This window comes from Haliotis rubra, unplaced genomic scaffold (genome assembly GCF_003918875.1).
Source record: "Haliotis rubra isolate DU_JTF1 unplaced genomic scaffold, ASM391887v1 Scf200, whole genome shotgun sequence".
NCBI classification, from domain to species: domain Eukaryota; kingdom Metazoa; phylum Mollusca; class Gastropoda; order Lepetellida; family Haliotidae; genus Haliotis; species Haliotis rubra.
Window position 1 is genome coordinate 1,213,591 of NW_025766004.1, and position 21,047 is coordinate 1,234,637.

The 21,047-nt window shown below is 40.7% G+C and overlaps 1 protein-coding gene across 3 annotated transcripts in view; it reads left to right on the plus strand.

The window, feature by feature from the left end:
- LOC124275651 overlaps positions 1–18,195 on the plus strand; it is a 105,996-nt gene extending 87,801 nt beyond the window's left edge. The window contains exons 5-12 of one of the 3 annotated variants that reach the window (XR_006898329.1): positions 376–540; positions 1,818–1,993; positions 3,594–3,743; positions 4,112–4,226; positions 4,715–4,892; positions 6,609–6,823; positions 12,430–14,743; positions 14,831–18,195. Coding sequence is in view for 2 of the 3 variants with exons in the window: in XM_046711262.1 (XP_046567218.1) it covers positions 376–540; positions 1,818–1,993; positions 3,594–3,743; positions 4,112–4,226; positions 4,715–4,892; positions 6,609–6,823; positions 12,430–12,626 (1,196 nt within the window). In the remaining variant the exon portion in view is untranslated. Of the gene's footprint in view, positions 1–375; positions 541–1,817; positions 1,994–3,593; positions 3,744–4,111; positions 4,227–4,714; positions 4,893–6,608; positions 6,824–12,429 lie in introns of all 3 variants that reach the window. The other 2 variants (XM_046711262.1, XM_046711263.1) reach the window with 2 other exon arrangements.
- Positions 18,196–21,047: the final 2,852 nt, after the last annotated feature.

The following is a 21,047-nucleotide window of genomic DNA, read 5'->3' on the forward strand; positions in this document are numbered from 1 at the left end:
AAAACAGATCCCCACTCAGACTTCGTATACTGACTCTGCAGTGATTGTTTTTGTTTTATCCTTTAATGCCAACTAATAGGTAGGGTACCAAGTACTTTCCTTAGTATCTGTTGGTATGGGGCACCAATGGTTCGAACCACTGACCTGTTAGTCTTTTGGAAGGGTGGTGCGGTAGCCTAGTGGTTAAAGCATTCGCTCGTCAAGCCAAAGACCGTGGTTCGATTCCTCACATGGAAACAATGTGTGAAGCCCATTTCTGGTGTTCCCCACCACAATATTGCTGGAATATTGCTAAAAGAGGCATTAAACCATACTCACTAATGTTGCAGAATTGCACTTTAAGAGCTGTCTAACTTGATTCTGTTCCTGTTACAGACCTGACGAGTGCCATCAGCTCCCAGGGGACGGACAAGTGCTACCCCTGCCCCCTGATGGACGGGGAGTACAGCACCAGGACCGGGATGCTCCTGCGAGACACCTTCAAGCCCATGTACAGCCTCATCCAGGAGGTGTGGCGGGACCTCGGCATCACCAGAACAGGTAGGGTATCATTTCTATAACTCCTTTGACAATTATTGACTGGTGCATAGCACAGTTAGTTGGTTGGTTGGTTGGTTGGTTGGTTGCCACACTCGGCAATATTCTATCTATATGGCAGTGGTCTGTAAACAATCTAGTCTGGACCAGACAATCAAGTAATCAACAGCATCAGCATCAATCTACGCAGTTGGGATACACTGACATGTGTCAACCAAGTCAGCGAGCCTGACCACCCGATCCTGTTAGTCTCCTCTTACGACAAGCATGGGTTACAGAAGACCAATTCTAACCTGGACCTTCATGGGTACAGTTTAGTACAGAGAGGCTTCTCACTGATGACAGTCTTGCAACAGAACTAAGGGGAGACTCCCTCTTGTTGACAGCTACTGCGGGGCACCTGTCTCTTCAGGGATACTGATATAGCTTCATAAGTTACTGGGCCTGTTCAGTTTCACAATGTTCCATCTGGCAGACTTGTTCGAAGAAAAATAACCAACAGCTTTGTCATCACCTTCATTATGATGCGAACTAAAATGTAATTCACTTTGTCTAGGATTAGTCGTTATAGTTCACAGAACAATGTTTAATTTTGTAGGAGATTCACAGGGTTTCACATCAGTTGAATTTCTAGGATATTTACTGATTGTCAGATATTACCAAATGTGAAGGAGATACACAAGATTGTCCTGTCAAAAGTTGTTAAAATCATGAAATGTACTGATACAATGTTCAGCAGTAAAATCCAAGCTTTATATGATTGTGTTTCTTCACACAATGTATGAAGCCCATAACTGGTGTCCGCCGCCATGATATTGCTAGATATTGCTAAAAGCGGCTTAAAATCATACTCACTGTTCTTCATATTGTTCATCGGGGCCGTAGGGTAGCCTAATGGTTAAGGCGTTCGCTCGTCACTCCGAAGATCTGGGTTCGATTCCCCACATGGGCACAATGTGTGAAGCTCATTTCTGGTGTCCCCCCCCCCCACCGTGATATTGCTGGAAATTGCTTAAAGCCGCATAAAATCATACTCACTCACTGTTCTTCATATTGTTCATCGGGGCGGTGTGGTAGCCTAATGGTTTAAGCTTTCGCTCGTCACTCGGAAGACCCGGGTTCGATTCCCCACATGGGCACAATGTGTGAAGCTCATTTCTGGTGTCCTCCGCCGTGATATTGCAGGGATATTGCTAAAAGCGGCGTAAAACCATACTCAGTCAGTCATATTGTTCATAGAGAAGATGTACTCCATTAAGATATTGTTCCTGTGTCTGCAGATTCGTCAAGTTTGCTTGTGAGACAAGACGTGGACTTGTCGCTTGTGGCGGGCATCTGTCTGCGTGTCCTGATGACGTGTCGGGCTGCACACAGCTGGTGCATGGTCAAGACACATCAGTTCCTGGCTTCCTGGTCGGTCAGCGTGTTCCTCCTTATCACACACACTGACCTCAAGGTGAGTTAGTGAACAAATGGCATTACTGCTGCATCAGCACTTTTGCAACTTTCGTGGCTCTAAATATGTGAATGATTATTGGTAAGTGGTATGTCAGCAAGCAGCTGATTATACCAATTTACAATAACTTCAATGAGAATGCTTGGTGGACCTTTAACTTTAGGCTTAATGAAGACATACAGCGCATTTTCTTGTGTCATTTTTAATCCAATTTTGCTTCTTGTCTGACCTGTTTGTACTAAGTATAAATTGGTAATTTTCAATTTTGTTGGAGGTGAATTTAGGCAGAAGACATCACTTTGGGGTCAATGAGAACAAGTTTACATGTTCATTACTTATGTAATGTAACCATGTTATCTGTTTACAGTAATGTTTTTGAGTGCTGTTTGCAGTTGAATAACACAGCTAAATCCAAGAACCTACAGTATTCTATCATCAATAATGGAATAGACAAACCATGATTGATATAATGAGCATTGTCCTAAGCTGTTTGGGTACAATGACCTGAGGTCAGAGAGAGTAACCTCCCATTGTCGGACCATCTGTGTAGTTGTCTCTTTCATCAGTTATAGGTTACTGGAGAGCTTTCCTGGAATCCCCAGGATTATTGAAATTATATTAATCTACATTTGATTTTGTTGTTTTTGTTTTTGAAGATTTGTTCAGTCAGTGTATTTTGTGAGGTGATCAGGTTGAACTTCACCTCTTCTTGTTGATTGTCACTATGTAAAGCTGTGCATTGTCATTCAGTGGCTCTGCCAGAGCTTGATGGTCATTGGTTTCAAGCCCAGGGTTTCTTTCATTATGATGTGTAAAGGCAGGAGTTATGGATGTCAACTTCTTCATTCACCTAGGACCACCTCTGTGGTGTAGTGGTTTGAGCCTCCGCCCGGAGAGCGGAAGGTCGCTATTCGATCCCCGACCGCGTCATACCAAAAAGATGTTAAAATATAGTACTTGTTGGTCCCTGCCTGGCGCTCGGCAAAATGGGTACAACAAGGACTGGTCGACTCGGAGTCAGTATAATGTGTCTGAGTGGAGTATTCATGCTTCACTGCGGCATGGTATCTCAGTGGGCTAACACTATAAAACCAGCTTAAGTCTGGGCTAGTACAAGCAGCCGCACATACACATACACACGCATGCACGTAGTCATATGAGCGAAATATTCTCAAGCACGACGTTAAACCCAATTCCACCACCACCATCATTCACCTGATGAAAGAGTAAGAATATACTCCGAAACATCATGTCCCTCAAAAGAAAGAAGTTGATATGTTCTAGCCATTATGTATATCAGTTCTATACGCCATTCAACAACTATATTATGATCTTTGTTCTGTCATACCATCCCTGTTCCCATGTGTTGCATCAAAGCTGAATCACTCTGATATATGCTACTCATATACTTTGAATCAGTTACAGAACACCTCACTCTTTCATATCACTGTAGTTAGGAAACATTTGGGATGTTCTTTAACTTTGTAAAGTTGTCTGTTTCGAATGAAGTTCAAAGTGAATTAATAAGAAATCTCTCTCTTGTGTATCCTGCATCGTGCACAATGTCAGATTATTGACGGATGGTCCTTTCGTCCTGCAGATGCTAGTGGATGAGACCAAGCAGGTTCTGTACTACCTGGAGAACCTGACCCAGTCCGGGATCACCCAGAACTCCACTCTCGATCTTCTGTCAGGAGGACAGATCTCACAGACCTGTAATCAACTAACGGAGATCAATGCCCAGCTGCAGGTGAGGGTGCAAAGAGGTCAAGCCTTGTTAAAAAAATTTAATTGTTTGAATAACTGGAATTATGAAACCATTTTTAACTAATGTTATATTTGGGATCACACTTTCTCAGTAAAGTGCAGATTCTAGTACTTTTGTTGGTTTGAGTCCTATCTAGGATTCAAACCCACACCCTCAGAGTCAGGCACCTAATCGCCAGCACACAAAATCACCTGCCTAACCAACTCAGCCCCCGCAGCTACTTTCTAAATGGCATTGTGTATTTATGAAAACATTTATTAAATTGGCCTAGATTAAATAGCAGAGACAAAAAAGGATTCTGTTGATTTTGTTCTCACAAAAACAATTATTTGCAATATTTGTTGTGTCAGAGTCTCTGTGGAGCATCAATGAAGCTGTTTTCTGAGAAGTGTGGAAAGATTGCATCAGACTACTTCCGAGATACAATGCCATTGGGTAAACAGTGGAGAAGAAAGACTGCCCTAGGTATGTACACAAGCCACACATAGATGGGTAATCATTCCGTGCATCAGTCACAACACTTGTGTAGCAGCCATAAAATATGCTGGGATTCCAACCATGGATTACCGATCTGATATCAGACACCTTGTCCACATGACCAAAGAGGTTAGGCCTGTGAGCAATCTGACATGGTAAGGATGTCATCTTGCCACACTTGCATTAATCGACCAGCAGTACTTGTTATCCAGCCTCTACAGAACTTTCAAGGTGACAGCGGCTGCTGTCTCAGAGCATCTACTGTTTGTTCAGGCTGGATGATAGTGGTACCCCTCTCTCCGCGAATTGCAGCACCTTTGACCGTGCCACCGAAAAGACATTCATAACCCTTGTCCTGTAAACGAAACCCACCTATTTGGCCTTTACATGAATCCTTTTGAATTTTTTTTTGTCTTCATTTGATGTCTTAACCTATTGCTGCAGTTGTATATCTCATCTGACCTTGACCTTTGTAGAAGCACCTGTGTCAGCGAATCTGTACGTGGAGCAGGTGTTGGAGGCCATCTTGGAACCAGTCATTGATGGAGTCAGTAAACTCAACCTGCCTTCTCAGCTCAGTGTCATCTCCATGGCAACTGTGGCCATTTGTGAAGCATGGACAAACCTCATCCTGAAGGAAAAGATCAAATTCAGGTAGTCAACATATGTATCATTGAAAAAATCCCAGGGGATTGAAAAGGGCTGTCATTTTCTGTTTTGTGCTCCCCTGGATGCAAATGACTGGAAACAGCACTGTAAAGAGATGCATTTGTGTATTTAATTTTATGTAAAACAGTTGATAAAAATTATTCTAGATTAAATAACAGAGACGAGAAAAAGGAATTTGTGTCGGTCAGCTGCTGATTTTGTTCTCATGATAACAAACATAAACATTTTTTCCAATTGTTTCACAAGCATTAAGATAAGAGCTAAACTTTTCACTACTAATCAAACGACAAATGATATAAGAGAAGCAGATGTTCCATAACTTGTTTTAGGACTATATTGGATAGTCAACAGCTTGACTTGACCATACATAAAGTATTGGGGAAAGGGATCATTATGTAATTAGTGTTGAATAACATTTTGGTGTTGTGTGGCTACCTATTTCAATCTTGGTTTCACTTTTCCTTTCGATGTAGGCCTTGACCTTAGAATCTTAGAATTAAGCATCACATGACTTTATCATGCAGATTTGAGCTTTGCGTTTAGATTTGAATGTTATGCAGTCTTTGCAACAAGCTTTCAGTCCACTGGCCCAAACCAGTCTCTTAACATAATTTGTAAGTTGATCTTAGTTTTAATATATGGACGTTAAAAGCAAAGCCTACAGGAAAGAAATGTCTGTTTATTAGTTTACGAAAGTTCTGACTGTTAGTGATCAGGTGGTTACCGTGACCAATATATTGTGTTATTGGATGAGAAAGCCACAATAACTTGGTGCGCCTAGTGGCTGCAAGAGTTGTATACTTCCCAGGGAGTTGAGCTTGATAACACGATGTGCCGTTGAGATTGACATCCAATGATCGAGGGAAAAAATACCAGTGCCTTGAGCAAGCACTAGTTGCCTGTATATGTGCGCTATATAAATATCGTATACAATAATAATATAGTAACATGCAACCAGGATCTGTTTGGTGGTCCAAGTATTGGTGGTTGATGCATGCCAGTGCATCCAAACAGCTTAGCTTGATGCTCATGATGTCAATCACTTGAATGTCTGGTCCACACTTGAACTTCTATAGAACGTCATCATATAGCTAGAATATTGCTGAGTGAAGCATTAAAAAAGAAGGAAAGTTCAGAAAACTGTTGCTAACTTTGATGAGAACAGTATTGTTCCTCTCTAAGCATGGCCAATTCTAAAGTAAATGTAAGAAATGTATTTTATTAAGTTTATTCAATAAAACTTTCTTTGATGATTCATTTGCCAATACTGAATTTACATTTTGAACAGTTCTACAAGATGTGTATAGGAATCAGCTATCTGTATTCTAATATCTTTTCTATTCCCATGGAAAGGAGACTTCAAGTAGAGAATAAGTCTGCAAGAACTTGGTGGAATACAAGAGTTTCGAAAAGTGAACTGTAATGATTATTCCTTTCTTCCTTTGGTTAAATGCCAGAAATGCCATTAGTCTTTGAAGCCTTAGTGGCATCCACCCCTTTGTATTCATGGGATCTTGGTTACCTTTCCTGTATGGGATCACAACCTATAGTAATGATAAATAAATAATAATTATTGTATCTCAGTGATGTAGATTAATGTTCGTGGTGTTAGCTGTATTTACAGCCTGTTGTGAAAGAAAAAATCTCAGTGACTACAGGCCTGCGACAACTTTGACTTTACTAAGAAATGTTGTGTTTCAGTGTTCCTGGTGCCCAACAACTTGGTATTGACTTCACTTTCCTCAAGTCTTGGATTGGTAGCGCCATAGCTAACCCAGAGGTCAAACAGAGTGTCCTTGACCTGTCCATCTTCAAGTTTCTGAATGGTATTGTCCTTATTTTAAAGAAGCAGCCAAAGAAACGTACGGCAAGCCGCCTACGAGACTGTTCAGCAGAGGACCTCAGTGAGTGCTTAAGTATGTGGAACTGTAGTCAGCAATGGTCCTGCTGCACGCCTTCCTATACCCTCACCCCCACCCACACCTATCCACAAACTGCCTCCTGTATAAAGTATAATCTGCACTGTTCCTGCTGCATGCCCTCCTATACCCCCCCCCGCCCACCTATCCACAAACTGCCTCCTGTATAAAGTATAATCTGCACTGTTCCTGCTGCACCCCTTCCTATATCCCCCACCCCCACCTATCCACAAACTGCCTCCTGTATAAAGTATAATCTGCACTGTTCCTGCTGCACACCTTCCTGTACCCCCACCCACACCTATCCACAAACTGCCTCCTGTATAAAGTATAATCTGCACTGTTCCTGCTGCACACCTTCCTATACCCCCACCCCCACCCATCCACAAACTGCCTCCTGTGTAAAGTATAATCTGCACTGTTCCTGCTGCACACCCTTCCTATACCCCACTTCCTATAACCCCACCCCACCCCACCCCCACCTATCCACAAACTGCCTCCTGTATAAAGTATAATCTGCACTGTTCCTGCTGCACACCTTCCTATACCCCCACCCCCACCCATCCCACAAACTGCCTCCTGTATAAAGTATAATCTGCACTGTTCCTGCTGCACACCTTCCTATACCCCACCCCCACCTATCCACAAACTGCCTCCTGTATAAAGTATAATCTGCACTGTTCCTGCTGCACTGCCTTCCTATACCCCCACCCCACCTATCCATCCACAAAAACTGCCTCCTGTATAAAGTATAATCTGCACTGTTCCTGCTGCACACCTTCCTATACCCCCACCCCCACCTATCCACAAACTGCCTCCTGTATAAAGTATAATCTGCACTGTTCCTGCTGCACACCTTCCTATACCCCCACCCCCACACCTATCCACAAACTGCCTCCTGTATAAAGTATAATCTGCACTGTTCCTGCTGCACACCTTCCTGTACTCCCCCACCCCACCTATCCACAAACTGCCTCCTGTATAAAGTATAATCTGCACTGTTCCTGCTGCATGCCTTCCTATACTCCCTCACCCCCACCTATCCACAAACTACCTCCTGTATAAAGTATAATCTGCACTGTTCCTGCTGCATGCCTTCCTATACCCCCACCCCCACCTATCCACAAACTACCTCCTGTATAAAGTATAATCTGCACTGTTCCTGCTGCACGCCTTCCTATACCCCCACCCCCACCTATCCACAAACTGCCTCCTGTATAAAGTATAATCTGCACTGTTCCTGCTGCATGCCTTCCTATACCCCCCACCCCCCATCCTATCCACAAAACTGCCTCCTCCTGTATAAAGTATAATCTGTGTATCCCCCTCCTGTCCACTGTTCCTGCTGCACACCTTCCTATACCCCCACCCCCACCTATCCACAAACTGCCTCCTGTATAAAGTATAATCTGCACTGTTCCTGCTGCACACCTTCCTATACTCCCCCCCCACCTATCCACAAACTGCCTCCTGTATAAAGTATAATCTGCACTGTTCCTGCTGCACCCTTCCTATACCCCCCACCCCCACCTATCCACAAACTGCCTCCTGTATAAAGTATAATCTGCACTGTTCCTGCTGCACACCTTCCTATACCCCCCACCCCACCTATCCACAAACTGCCTCCTGTATAAAGTATAATCTGCACTGTTCCTGCTGCACACCTTCCTATACCCCCCACCCCCACCTATCCACAAACTGCCTCCTGTATAAAGTATAATCTGCACTGTTCCTGCTGCACACCTTCCTATACCCCCACCCCCACCTATCCACAAACTGCCTCCTGTATAAAGTATAATCTGCCTGTTCCTCCTGCACACCTTCCTATACCCCCACCCCCACCTATCCACAAACTGCCTCCTGTATAAAGTATAATCTGCACTGTTCCTGCTGCACACCTTCCTATACCCCCACCCCCCACCTATCCACAAACTGCCTCCTGTATAAGTATAATATAATCTGCAATGTTCCTGCTGCACCCCTTCCTATCCACCCCCACCCCCCTGTATAATAATCCCCCACCTGTCAACAACCTACCTCCTGTATAAAGTATAATCTGCACTGTTCCTGCTGCACACCTTCCTGTACCCCCACCCCCACCTGTCAACAAACTACCTCCTGTATAAAGTATAATCTGCACTGTTCCTGCTGCACACCTATCCTGTACCCCCACCCCCACCCATCCACAAACTGCCTCCTGTATAAAGTATAATCTGCACTGTTCCTGCTGCACACCTTCCTGTACCCCCACCCCCCACCTATCCACAAACTGCCTCCTGTATAAAGTATAATCTGCACTGTTCCTGCTGCACACCCTTCCTGTTACACACACACACACACACACACACAAACACACACACCCACCTATGAACAAACTGCCTCCTGTTGAAGTATAATCTGCACTGTTCCTGCTGCATGCCCTCCTATATCCCTACCTACCATAAACAACCTACAGTGAAACCTGTCTAAACCGGCACCCAACGGGACCGAAATAAAATGCCAGTTTAGACAGGGTGCGGGGTTAGACAGTGACAATCATTTCAATATGTCTGCCTGCCATTTTGATATTTAACTGCAAGTTCTTTTTGAGAGGGCCGAGGAAGAGGATCAAAGTCGTTGATAAGCTGAATTTTTGTAACAAGTGTTAACTCCAGCTTAGGTCTAGCCTTCAGGACACACAAAATGACTGAGCAGCCAATAAAACCAATCCCTATTTATTTACTCTCTGACACATGTCACTCACTTAAACAGTTAATGCAATCCCCCAGTGTTTATAAAGCATAACCACGGTAATCATACGAGCGTTTGATTCACCGTGCAATCACTACTTCCTGATTATCTAGCGTGCCAAGAGGATTAATTAATGTATTGGATTATGGGTCCTTGATTGGACTGCTCATACCCATGCCGGTTTAGACAGTGTTAATTACAGTTAAAATTGCTTGTTGGACGGGAAAGTCGTGCTGGAATACAAATAAACAGGTGACGGATTAGACAATGTTTTAATTATCCTAATATCGTTGTAAAATGATGGGACCAAAACTTTATGCCGGTTTGGACAGTGTGCCGGATTAGACAGGTGCCTGTGTTGGCAGGTTTCACTGTACTATATAAACTATAGTCAGTCATGATTCTGCTACGCACCTTCCTATATCCCCACCTATATCCCCCACCTATACTCCCCCACCTATAACCCCCACCTACCCACAAACAACCTTCTATATGAACGTCCTTCTGCACACCCTTCTCCCTATAGGAAATATGGGCTTGCAATGGCCCTGCCTCCTTGGTCCTTCTGATACCTTTCATGCTGAAGAGTCACTGTTCTTTGCCCTGCCAGTAAAACGTTAATCCTTTTTGAACACAAACCTAAACTTTGAAATACTTGCATGTGACTCCCTTGTAAGCTAAAAAATCAGCATGTAGATGAAAGATTAGCTTGTCGATCCCACACTCGTAACTCCCAAAACACTTGCTTGTAACTCATTGCTTGTTGCTGGGAACACTGGCATGTAGCTTTCAAGTCATTCGCTTGTAGCTTTCAGAACTCTGGCTTGTAGATCTTGGAATATTGATTAATTGACCTTAGACAATTGGTAAATTAACAATGTTAATATTTGTTTGTATGATGAAGTGGGTTATATATGTCTATGATACCTTGTGAGGATGAGGCTGTGTGATAACTCGCTGCGCCGACCAGGCTGCATGAGTTGAATACTCCCCAAGGAGTTGAGATGGTTAAAAGAATACCAGAAAAAAAAAGACATCCGTTGATCAAGGGAATACTCAAGAGCCTTGAGCGTGTACTAGTTGCGTGGATATGTGCGTTATATAAATATCCTATCATCATCTAACAGTTTATTAAAGCATTTATCCTTGACATGAGCTCATGTATGTCATACTCCAATGACCTAAGTATGCAAATTAAATATGCAAATTAGATCACAAGAATAAGCTAAATAATCAGTGAAATTATACCAGAGATATAACCAAATGACAGAATCGTTATTAAAGGTTCATTGTTACCTTGCAACTCTTTTCAAAGATTTTAAAAAATAATTCGAGAAACCATTTTTTTTCTTTTTTGAATATACCCAAAATGAGTTAACAGGTTGTTTTGGGGTTTACATGGCAATGGAAATGTGTCACTATGCACAATATTTGTATATTATGTCAACAAGTGTCTGATGATAATTTTGATACATTTATTTCTTAAAGCCAGACCAATATTATTTCTTGTTTACGGATCTGCCGATCGTTTTTTTCAAGAATAAGAAAAAATAACAACTCATTTTCCCCGCTCAAAAAATAAAATCCTCATGTTTTTATTGGCCAAAAATGTAAACTTACAAAAAGGTATTTTTTAGATTGTTTTTTCCTCCATATACACTTCATAAATTGCCAAAAATAAAATACTTTATGTTTAAAAGGAATATTACTTTGACTGGTGATTTATATTTTATATTTTTTCTCCTCCTGCCTTTAGGTTTTCTGAGGACAAAAATCTGTAAAACAAGAAATAAAATTGGTCTGGCCTAAAAGGGAAATAGTGAATAAATAGATAAATGGAATTCATCACTCATTCTGTTTAATTCTGAAATTTACAACCCTGTCCCATTAATTGTATTTGACTCTGCAAAGACTTGGCAAGTACTGATTAACTAATGCTTGGTTGATATTTCCCATATCAAAAATTACTGGTGATGAATCCTCTGTATAACGTTTCAATAATCAGATTGTGCGAAATCAAGGTATTACAGTGTCACCCCTTGTGGTCAGGCTCGCTGACTTGGTTGACACATGCCATTGTATCCCAATTGCGTAGAATGACCCTCATGCTGTTGATCACTGGATTGTCTGGTCCAGACTGGATTATTTACAGATTGCCGCCATATAGCTGGAATATTGCTGAGTGCAGCATAAAAGGAAATTCACTCACTCACTCACTTAATATCAGTATGTGTCTCACAATACAGGCTATGCAAACACAGACATAAGAATTCTGCATTTCTATTTAAGATCATTTTTTATGCTTGTGTATTTGCCAGTGCACCTGCTAAATGGATGTTGTGTACATATGCACAGACACTTGTTGTTTTAGGGTCAGATTAATAATAATCATCATCATCATCATCATCATCATCATCATCATCATCATCATCATCATCCCATCATCATCACTGTCATCGTCCCATTATATAGTATGCTATAATACCACACCAAATAGAGGCATGCTTAATGCACTACACTATTCTTACCCTGGTTCTGGTGTCCCCCCACCTCTCCCTCACTCACTTCTTACCCAGGTCAATCTGCACTCGATCTCATTCTCAGCTCCTTAGGGAGTATACAACCCAAGCTGCTTCTGTGGCTGTAGATTCTAGTGAAGCAAAGGTGCCTGGTATCTCACGCTGTAGAAAGTATTAGACTAATCATGAGAATTTGTTAATTCTGGCTCATTGATTCCACGTCTAGACTCTTGACGTAAACAGTGTTATAATAGACTTATTTAAAAATTCATGTTCATAATGTTCAGTAATTCCTGGCTGTGAGTCAACTGATGGTTTAAATCAAGATAACAGTCCTAACCTCTGTCTGTGTAGGTTGCGAGTACAGCTCTGATGTCATCAGCCCTCAGAGCAGCACCAGCAAGGCCGAGGGAGGCACCTGTGACTGTGGTGATGAGTCAGACATCTGCAGTGTGCCCAACATGGACGACTGGCTAGCTCTTAGAGTTCACGGGGGCACACGGTCATGGAGGCTGCCATCTTGTTTTAGTGGTCAGGGCGGAGAGAGCTGAGGTGAACAGGACTGAGCTTGTCCTGCCTTAATGTCGGAGGCGGCCCTTGTAACAAGAGAATCAAAGGGAAGTAACTCTTGTGATTAGTTGGCTGAACTGTGTTTGGTTCTGTGCCTTGTGTTCACGGCACCTTGGGATGCGATGAAGGTTGAAAGCCTTGTGAAAAATGCACTACAACATATGAGCTGAGCCTGGGAACAGTTGTCGCTAGATATCCTGTGATTATTTCACAGCAAAGCTAGACTAGAAGTGGAAGTCATGTTAATCATGTTTAATCACCGGACACTGACCAATGATATCAGGAATCAACAGATGCCAGAAGCATTTAAGTAAAGCACTCAGGAGAAGTCCGAGTTTGAGAAACACAAAAAAGAGAATTGCACTGAAAAACAATCAGATAGTGCTCCAAAGGAAATGGCAATTTGCGAAACTGTGATATGATTTCTTCATCTCACAACATGGGAAAGAATATAAAAGTACAATCTGACATTAAGTTTATTTTAGCCAAGTTCCATAAGTGATGAAGTGACCAGTTCATGACAAGAAAGATGGCAAGCGTTGTGTGAAGGAATGTCTAGTCAAAACTGTGATCATCATTTCCACAGTAACAAATGCCAGGACATATCCTTACAACAGGTGCTTGTTTGTGAAGAAATGCAGGACAAGAGTTATGGCCCCTGGATGTGGCACTGCCTGTGATAAGCTACAACTTGGACTCTGTGATACAATATAATGTTTATTTTCAAACAGAATCAGACCGGGAGAGGGTGTGGGGTTGAACATTTTCACTAGATTTATGACAGTGTTTATAACAAGGTATCAATATGTGTGTTATTTTGCATTAAATCCTATTTACAGTTACGACAATCAAACATTTAACCTCGCTCATTTCTCTGATTTTTCTGAAAAGTTAAGACAAAGTAGGTAGCTGCGATATACAAGATGGGACAGGAATTCTTTCCTTTTGAGGGTTGATCCATATATTATTAAATTAAAAATTTTGATGTGAGAAACTTATGCTGCCTGTGGGATATGTGCTGATTTAGTTCAATGTCTTATAAATGCTTAAGTTGTGATTGTATGTCTGCCTCTGATAAAGCATGTGTGTGAAATATATTTTATGAGAATGTGACTGGTTGAAGATAACAGAAAGTTTAAGCATTTTATGATGAATTCTTCCTGTTGTGAAACATGTCTCCTTTACAGCACAATACCACTCTCCACTGGCAACAATAAACATCATAAATATTATTTTAATCACTGTATCTACTTATGCTAATACACCATTATCACTGTCAGAAGGTTTATGTTTTAGAATTTCTGTAATTTTTGTAATTTATTTATTCTATTTATCATTTATGAATTTTGTATATATTTGATACATTAGATTTCTGAGCTATTTTAACACAGACATGTATTTTGCTCTTTGACTTTTCTTATTCATTAGGTATGAATATGAAATAATGTGCAGTCTGGAAGAGAAGGCGAAGATCTTGATTGAATTTGTGAATATGTTCTCTTTTCAGTCACTTTGAGATATACATCATACTTAATTGAATGTTGAGTGATTAATATATTTTTATCATTTAGTAATTAAGTAGTGGTTGTTTTTGTTGAAAGGAGCTCAAGATCTGTATCCTTCAGGATGGTGAGGTAGCCTAGTGGTTAAAGTGTTTACTCACTATGCTGGAAAACCCAGGTTTGATGCTTACATGAGTTTTATGTGTGAAGTCTCTATTGGTGTTCTCTGCTGTGATATTGCTGGAATATTGCGGAAAGCAGTGTAAACCATATTCATGCACTGCGTAATTTCAACATTGTTGTCTTTTATGACGGCTTGAAGCATATCATGTCAGTTATATTTTACGAGGCCAATTACTCTACACTTTTAGCTATGCACTGTTTGTGTTCATGTTGACATCATGACTTGTATCTCTGTGTTGACTTTGTTGTTCAGTGTTGTTACTTAGAAATCATGTTCTCTCAATCACTGGACCTGCACAAACTGATCCTTAACAAGAACCCCTGTGAGAGATAGGTCATCCTGCAAACATCCTTCTCTGTTCCATACATCAAGTCTTGTCTTTATCTAGATTGACGTTAAACGACAAGGGGAGGTAACTCTAATTGCATTTCAGTGGTAAGACTGAAGATCTGTCCATACATCAAGTCTTTACCTGTTTTGCCACACATGGCAAGGGGAGGTAACTCTAATTACATTTCAGTGGTAAGACTGAAGATCTGTCCATACATCAAGTCTTTACCTGTTTTGCAACACATGGCAAGGGAAGGTAACTCTAATCACATTTCAGTGGTAAGACTGAAGATCTGTTCCATACATAATGTCGGTCTTTTCCTAGATTTCCATTACATGGCAATGGGGAGGTAACTCTAATCACATTTCATTGGTAAGACTGAAGATCTGTTCCATACATCAAGTCTTGTCTTTATCAAGATTGCCATACATCATCATATTACATGGCAAGGGCAGGTGACTCTAATCACATTTCAGTGGTAAGACTGAAGATCTTTCCATGACAAGGCTCTTTATTGGACTAAGGGCACAAATAGAGTGAAAAGGATATGAGGAAGCAGCAGAGAATCATGTGTCTTTAATTTGGTTCTGTGAGTTTAATTTACAAAGTAAACACGGTTTCTGTTGGATTAGGTTGTTGTGTTTTAAACCTGCCCTCATGACCTTATATTGTATTCTGAGTGACAGCATAATATGTGTACCATGTATAAATGTGTGAACCTTGTACCTACCTCAGAAGAACAAACAACAGTATATGATACTCATTAAAGTAGGAAACAATGATTCATCATCTCCAACACCCCATTCTGCAGAACGATCTTAGCTACAACTGTCATAAGCCAATGTTGAAGAATGTGACAAAGATAGTCTAAGAGCTATGATTGTGATGTAAAATGGGACACTAGATGTTGTGCAAGAGCAATCTTAGCCCCATGACTAGTAGAAGGTACCGACCATGTCATATTCTAGGGAGAGCCTGGATTGTTGTTTAAAAGAAAAACCTCATGAATATACCAACAAAAAATATTTTCCCTCATTTTTTAGCCCCCAAAATAAATCATTCAATAGGCATGGTTTGAAAATAATGTGTTGCTGGTTACCCCAAATTGTGTCTTTCCTTCAGAGAATGTTTGTTAACGTTTGGAACTCTGAATGTACTGTTGCTTTGTCTCCAGCAAACATCTTGGACTCACCTGTATATTATATAATTGGAGCCATGTGGATATTTAGGACTGGTAATTGCTTACAGGGATGGGGATTGTTTGAAGTTTTTGATGCACTCATGTACTTTAAAAAATTATATTTATGCATGCCTTCCCCATGATATCTGACATATTTTGTCCTATCCTCATGTTAGTTATTCTACCCAAGAGACTGTCATACTTTTAACACCCCCATCACCACATAATAAATTACCAGTCAGCTGCACAAATGTTAGAGTCTATTTAAATCAAATTTTCATGCCAAGATTGCTTTGTTTAGATTCAGGGTGTTGTTCCACAAAGTTATCAACTGTAGTAGGTCCGTGTTAATCCTATTTCTGGTGTCCCCTGTTGTAATATTACCGGAATATTGCTAAAGCAGCCATACTCACTCACTCTCTATACTAAGATAGGGAGTTCACAAGTATCATAGCGCTAAGGTCACTTTGTGGAATTTTGCCCTGAACTTATACAGTGATTCTCATCTCATCAGAATCATAGTCCACTGTCTTAATGCTAGGATTACCACAAGTAGATATCACTTACTGAATGCATGTTTCCACACTCTTATAAGAATGTGTTGTTGGAATGTCAGAAATTGGAGCAAATTGTTTTGGAATGTAGACAAGTTTAGAAGTGGTGTGTGAGAGATGAATGTAGCTGGATTCCTTCACATCTTGATAACAATATTTTTCATACGTGTAAGTTGTGAAAACTTTACACTGTCTTCTAAATTCCAGCTAGTCCACTATCCCAAGATGACAAAATTTCGCTGAGGACGTGTAGGTAAGTGTCCAATGATTGTAGCCTTCCTTGACTTGTAGCAATCAAGGTCTTTAATTCAGAACTTAATTCAGGCTTCAGTTGTGCTACGAATTGAAACTGAATAAAAACGAAAGAAAATATAACTGTAGAAAACATTTATGTCTTGTTTAAAGAGGGCAAACTCAGTGGACAAGATAACTAAACGAATTTCATCATCTGTTTACAGGGACAGGAAGACAAAAAATCTGATATTTTGGTACAGATTGAATAATGTTGAAAAGCACTAAACATATATTTTTCATCGAAGTTTCAGTCTGGTATGTCAGCTGATGGGAAATATTTTAAGGGGGGAAATGATGTGAAATGAACCAGCTTCATGTTTTCACTGTAGCAACTGTCATTGTCAAAATCTTTTTAAACCAGTGTTCAGGTTGTGTGGGGATTATCTCCCCTTACTAAAATGGCCACAGTTTGCACGAGATAAAGAGTGAAGTTGTGTTTTACTGATGAATTTTTTGTGGTCTGTCAGTTATGATTAGATCCCAAAGACACAACTCCTGAATTGTGTGTCTTTAAACAGGAATTGTCTAGAAAGTGTTACTACTAGTCTCTGAAAGAAACTCGGATCACCATTAAAGTGTGCACTGCATGATGACATTTTGTGGAAATATTATTTTCAATTGTTAAGTGTAAATTAAATGTGTTGAATTTTCCATCCTGAATATATTTACTGAACAAGATGTACTTATCAACTTTTCTGTATTTGTTTGTTATGTGAAATGTCATTTTGTAGTGGTTTTGCATAATATTGATAACATTAGCTTTTTCAAGAATGTGGTTTTTTTTATTCTTTGTCTTTGTCACAGAATTTGTATTTTTGTCTTGAGTAATATTTTTAAGTGGTACATTTTATGATGTACATTGAAGCTAGCATTGTCTTGGTTCTCTGGCATAGAGGAACATTCTTGAAAAGAAATTTTCATGTGTGTGATTCAGAATCAAATGATTAGATTTGTCAACTATATATCCAGTTTTCTAATTGTAAAAACAATGCATCAATCTTGAAAAGCATTTGCCGGAGAACCAATGAGAATTATGTTTGAGTTTTGACAAATATTGTATGAAGCTGCTTGAAAGGCATGGCATAATTATTTCATTTATGAAATGGAGCTGAAATCAAATTGGGTTTTTTTATGGAAGAGTTACAGCTGATGTATTTGGACATCCTCACTCATCTGTATGTATTCAGTGCTATTAAATCTCCATTCTTTCATCATAAATACCCTTCACCTGTTTTCGTCAATGCAGGGATGGCAATTTTCCGCTGATCCACGGATTTCTGCCAATTATATTTCAAATTGATCAATTTTAACTCCCCATTTGTTAACACAATATTAAGTTTTCAGCTGAAAATAGATTTTCCTGTTGCCATCCCTGTCAATGACTTTGTTTCAGAAGTTACATCATTATCTATATAAGTTTTCCATTTAGGCTAAGACCCGTGAAGATCCAGATTAGAATTGATCGTCACTAACCCATGCTTGTCGTAAGAGACGACTAACAGGAATGAGTGGTCAGACTCGCTGACTTGGTTGACATGTCATTGTATGCCAATCACTTATATTGATGCTCATGATGTTGATCACTGGATTGTCTGGGCCAGACTCAATTATATACTGACCACCTCCATATAGCTTGAATATTGCTGAGTGTGGCGTGAAATTAAGCTCACTCACTCACTCACCCATTTAGGCTAAAAATAAAATAGAATGGACATTTAATTCACTTGATACTGAAGTGTATGGAATGAGTTGTTCATTTCTCTCATGCATAATTTTATACAGAATTGCAAAAATAAGCAATGAAAGGGGTGAGATAAATCTTTTCTTTACAATGTACCCATGTAAACTTGAGTAGAATCCCGATTTATCATGTAGCTTTCTGTGTTTTGAACATATTGTCAGAATATTTCAAATAGTGTCCGACTTTATTGATGTGATATTTTTATAAGTAGAAATTATTTTGTAGACTGCTGTTGACTATTAATTAATGTTGTTATGTTTATGATGATATTGAACCACACCCTGGATAGGTGAGGACTTTGCTGGGTCACATGGCAACTGCAACCATGGCAACAGAAACCGTGGCAACCACTGTGTTCTGAAATAGACAGAGGATGTGCATGAATTTCTTTGAAAAGCATCACTAGAACACTAAGTTGGCATATATTATTTCAGGAATATCTTTTTTCTCTGCTAACCATGTTCGTAGCAAGTTTCAATTATAAATAGCTTAAAGAGTGCAGTTGAATAGTTTTGTGTTGGATGCGAAATGTTCTGCATTGGAGTTCAACAGGGGGCATTATTTCTGTCTTTTCATTTGATTTATAGTTCACAACATAGCAGCTCTTAGCTAACAGTGTAGTTCAAAAGTTTTGTTGTTGATACAAAATGTTCTACATAGCAGCTCTTATTACCATATGTTTGCTCAGAAATTATCTGACTATCTTTGGTATAAATATATTTGAGTGAAAATTCTGCTTCTGATGTACCAGTGATTTGAATCCCTGCAAGATCAGATTCTCTGTACCAGATTATTTTCAATGTTTTCTCTTGATTTTAAGTTTTTGAAGTTTTTCTCTTTTAGTGGGATGGGGTGGGCTTCCAAAGGGAACTGATGTTGAAGTGAGGTATATCTCTTCCTAAGGTCCTGTATGGGTCAGATAGGCAGTGACATCACTGATTGTTGTCCATGCCTTCAACTCTAGGATTGTCTTTCACATACAGGCCAACTTGACATAGCCTAATATTGCTGACTTTGGTTTTGTGCATCTTTCACTCTCTTGTGTAAAGGTTCATGAATATGTTTCTACTTGAACTTGGACTTGAATGTTCTGTGTGCTTGAAGTATTACAGACACTGTATAGATAAATTGAGTGAAGCTGTCTAGGTTGCTACTGTTCAAGTGACCCACTTCAGTTCTCAGATCCAGATTTTGTTACTGAGGCCCTCCTGCAAGCTGGTGGCACACCCCTCAGCATGTACATGCAAAAAGCCCACCCAAACACTATCAAGCCCACCCAACACCATTCAACCCATCCCATTACCATTCAACCCACCTCAACACCATCCAGCCCACCCCAACACCATCCACCCCATACCAACACCATCCAGCCCACCCAATACCATTCAGCCCACCCAAACACCATTCAGCCCACCCCAACACCATTCAACCCACCCCAACACCATCCAGCCCACACCAACACCACCATTCAGCCCACACCAGCACCATCCAGCCCACACAATACCATTCAACCCACCCCAACACCATTCAACTGACCCAACACCATTCAACCCATCCCATTACCATTCAACCCACCCCAACACCATCCAGCCCACACCAACACCATTCAGCCCACACCAACACCATCCAGCCCACACAATACCATTCAACCCACCCCAACACCATTCTGCCCACCCCAACACCATTCAACCCACCCCAACACCATTCAGCCCACACCAACACCATTCAACCCACCCCCAACACCATTCAGCCCACCCCAACACCATCCAGCCAACACCAACACCATCCAGCAAATCATACACAAACCAGCCCACCCAACAAATCCCTGCACCAAGCATTAATGAATCAGTTTCTTTGATGAAAGAAAGGGCTACATTTCAAAGTGGTATTAAAAAACTTATATGTTTACTCAAAGGTCACCTTTAAGCAAAGAAAGAAGAGTGTTGTCTTTACCTTCCCAATTGTCTCTATCCAGTCCAAGTTGAACAGGACTCCTGTTCCTGGCCTCCTTATCCGAAGACAAAGACACACATGAACATCAAGCAAGCTCTATCAATATGCACACCATCCAGACGGTCCTCACTCTGTTCTACAAGGTGCCTAGAGTTCTGCAATCCCACAACACTATCTCACATAAACATCAAGCAAGCGCCATCAGTACGTACACCTTCCAAACTGTCCCCACTCTGTTGTACAAGATGTCTCTGGCTTTTCTGTCCGACAACACTAACACACATGAACTTTAAGCAAGTTCCATCTTCACACACACACCTTCCAAACTGTCCTTAATTACTTGTACAAGTTGTTTAGAGCTCCCCATTCCAACAACAGAGACATGAACTTAAGCAGCTCCACACCTTCCAAATTGTCACCACTCAGTGTATAACATGTCATTGGTTTTCCTACCCCACAACACAAACACACCTGGCTAGCTATTCTCGAAACGTTCGTAGCCCTAGGAACTTCTTAAGCCCATTCTTAACACATTGGCTACTATTAAAGTTAAGAATTCTCAGGGCTACGAACGTTTCGAGGGCCCAGGGTCCCGATCCACAAAGCGTTCGTAAGGTTACGACCTGTCGTAACTCTATAGTTTATCATAGGCTTACGAATGTC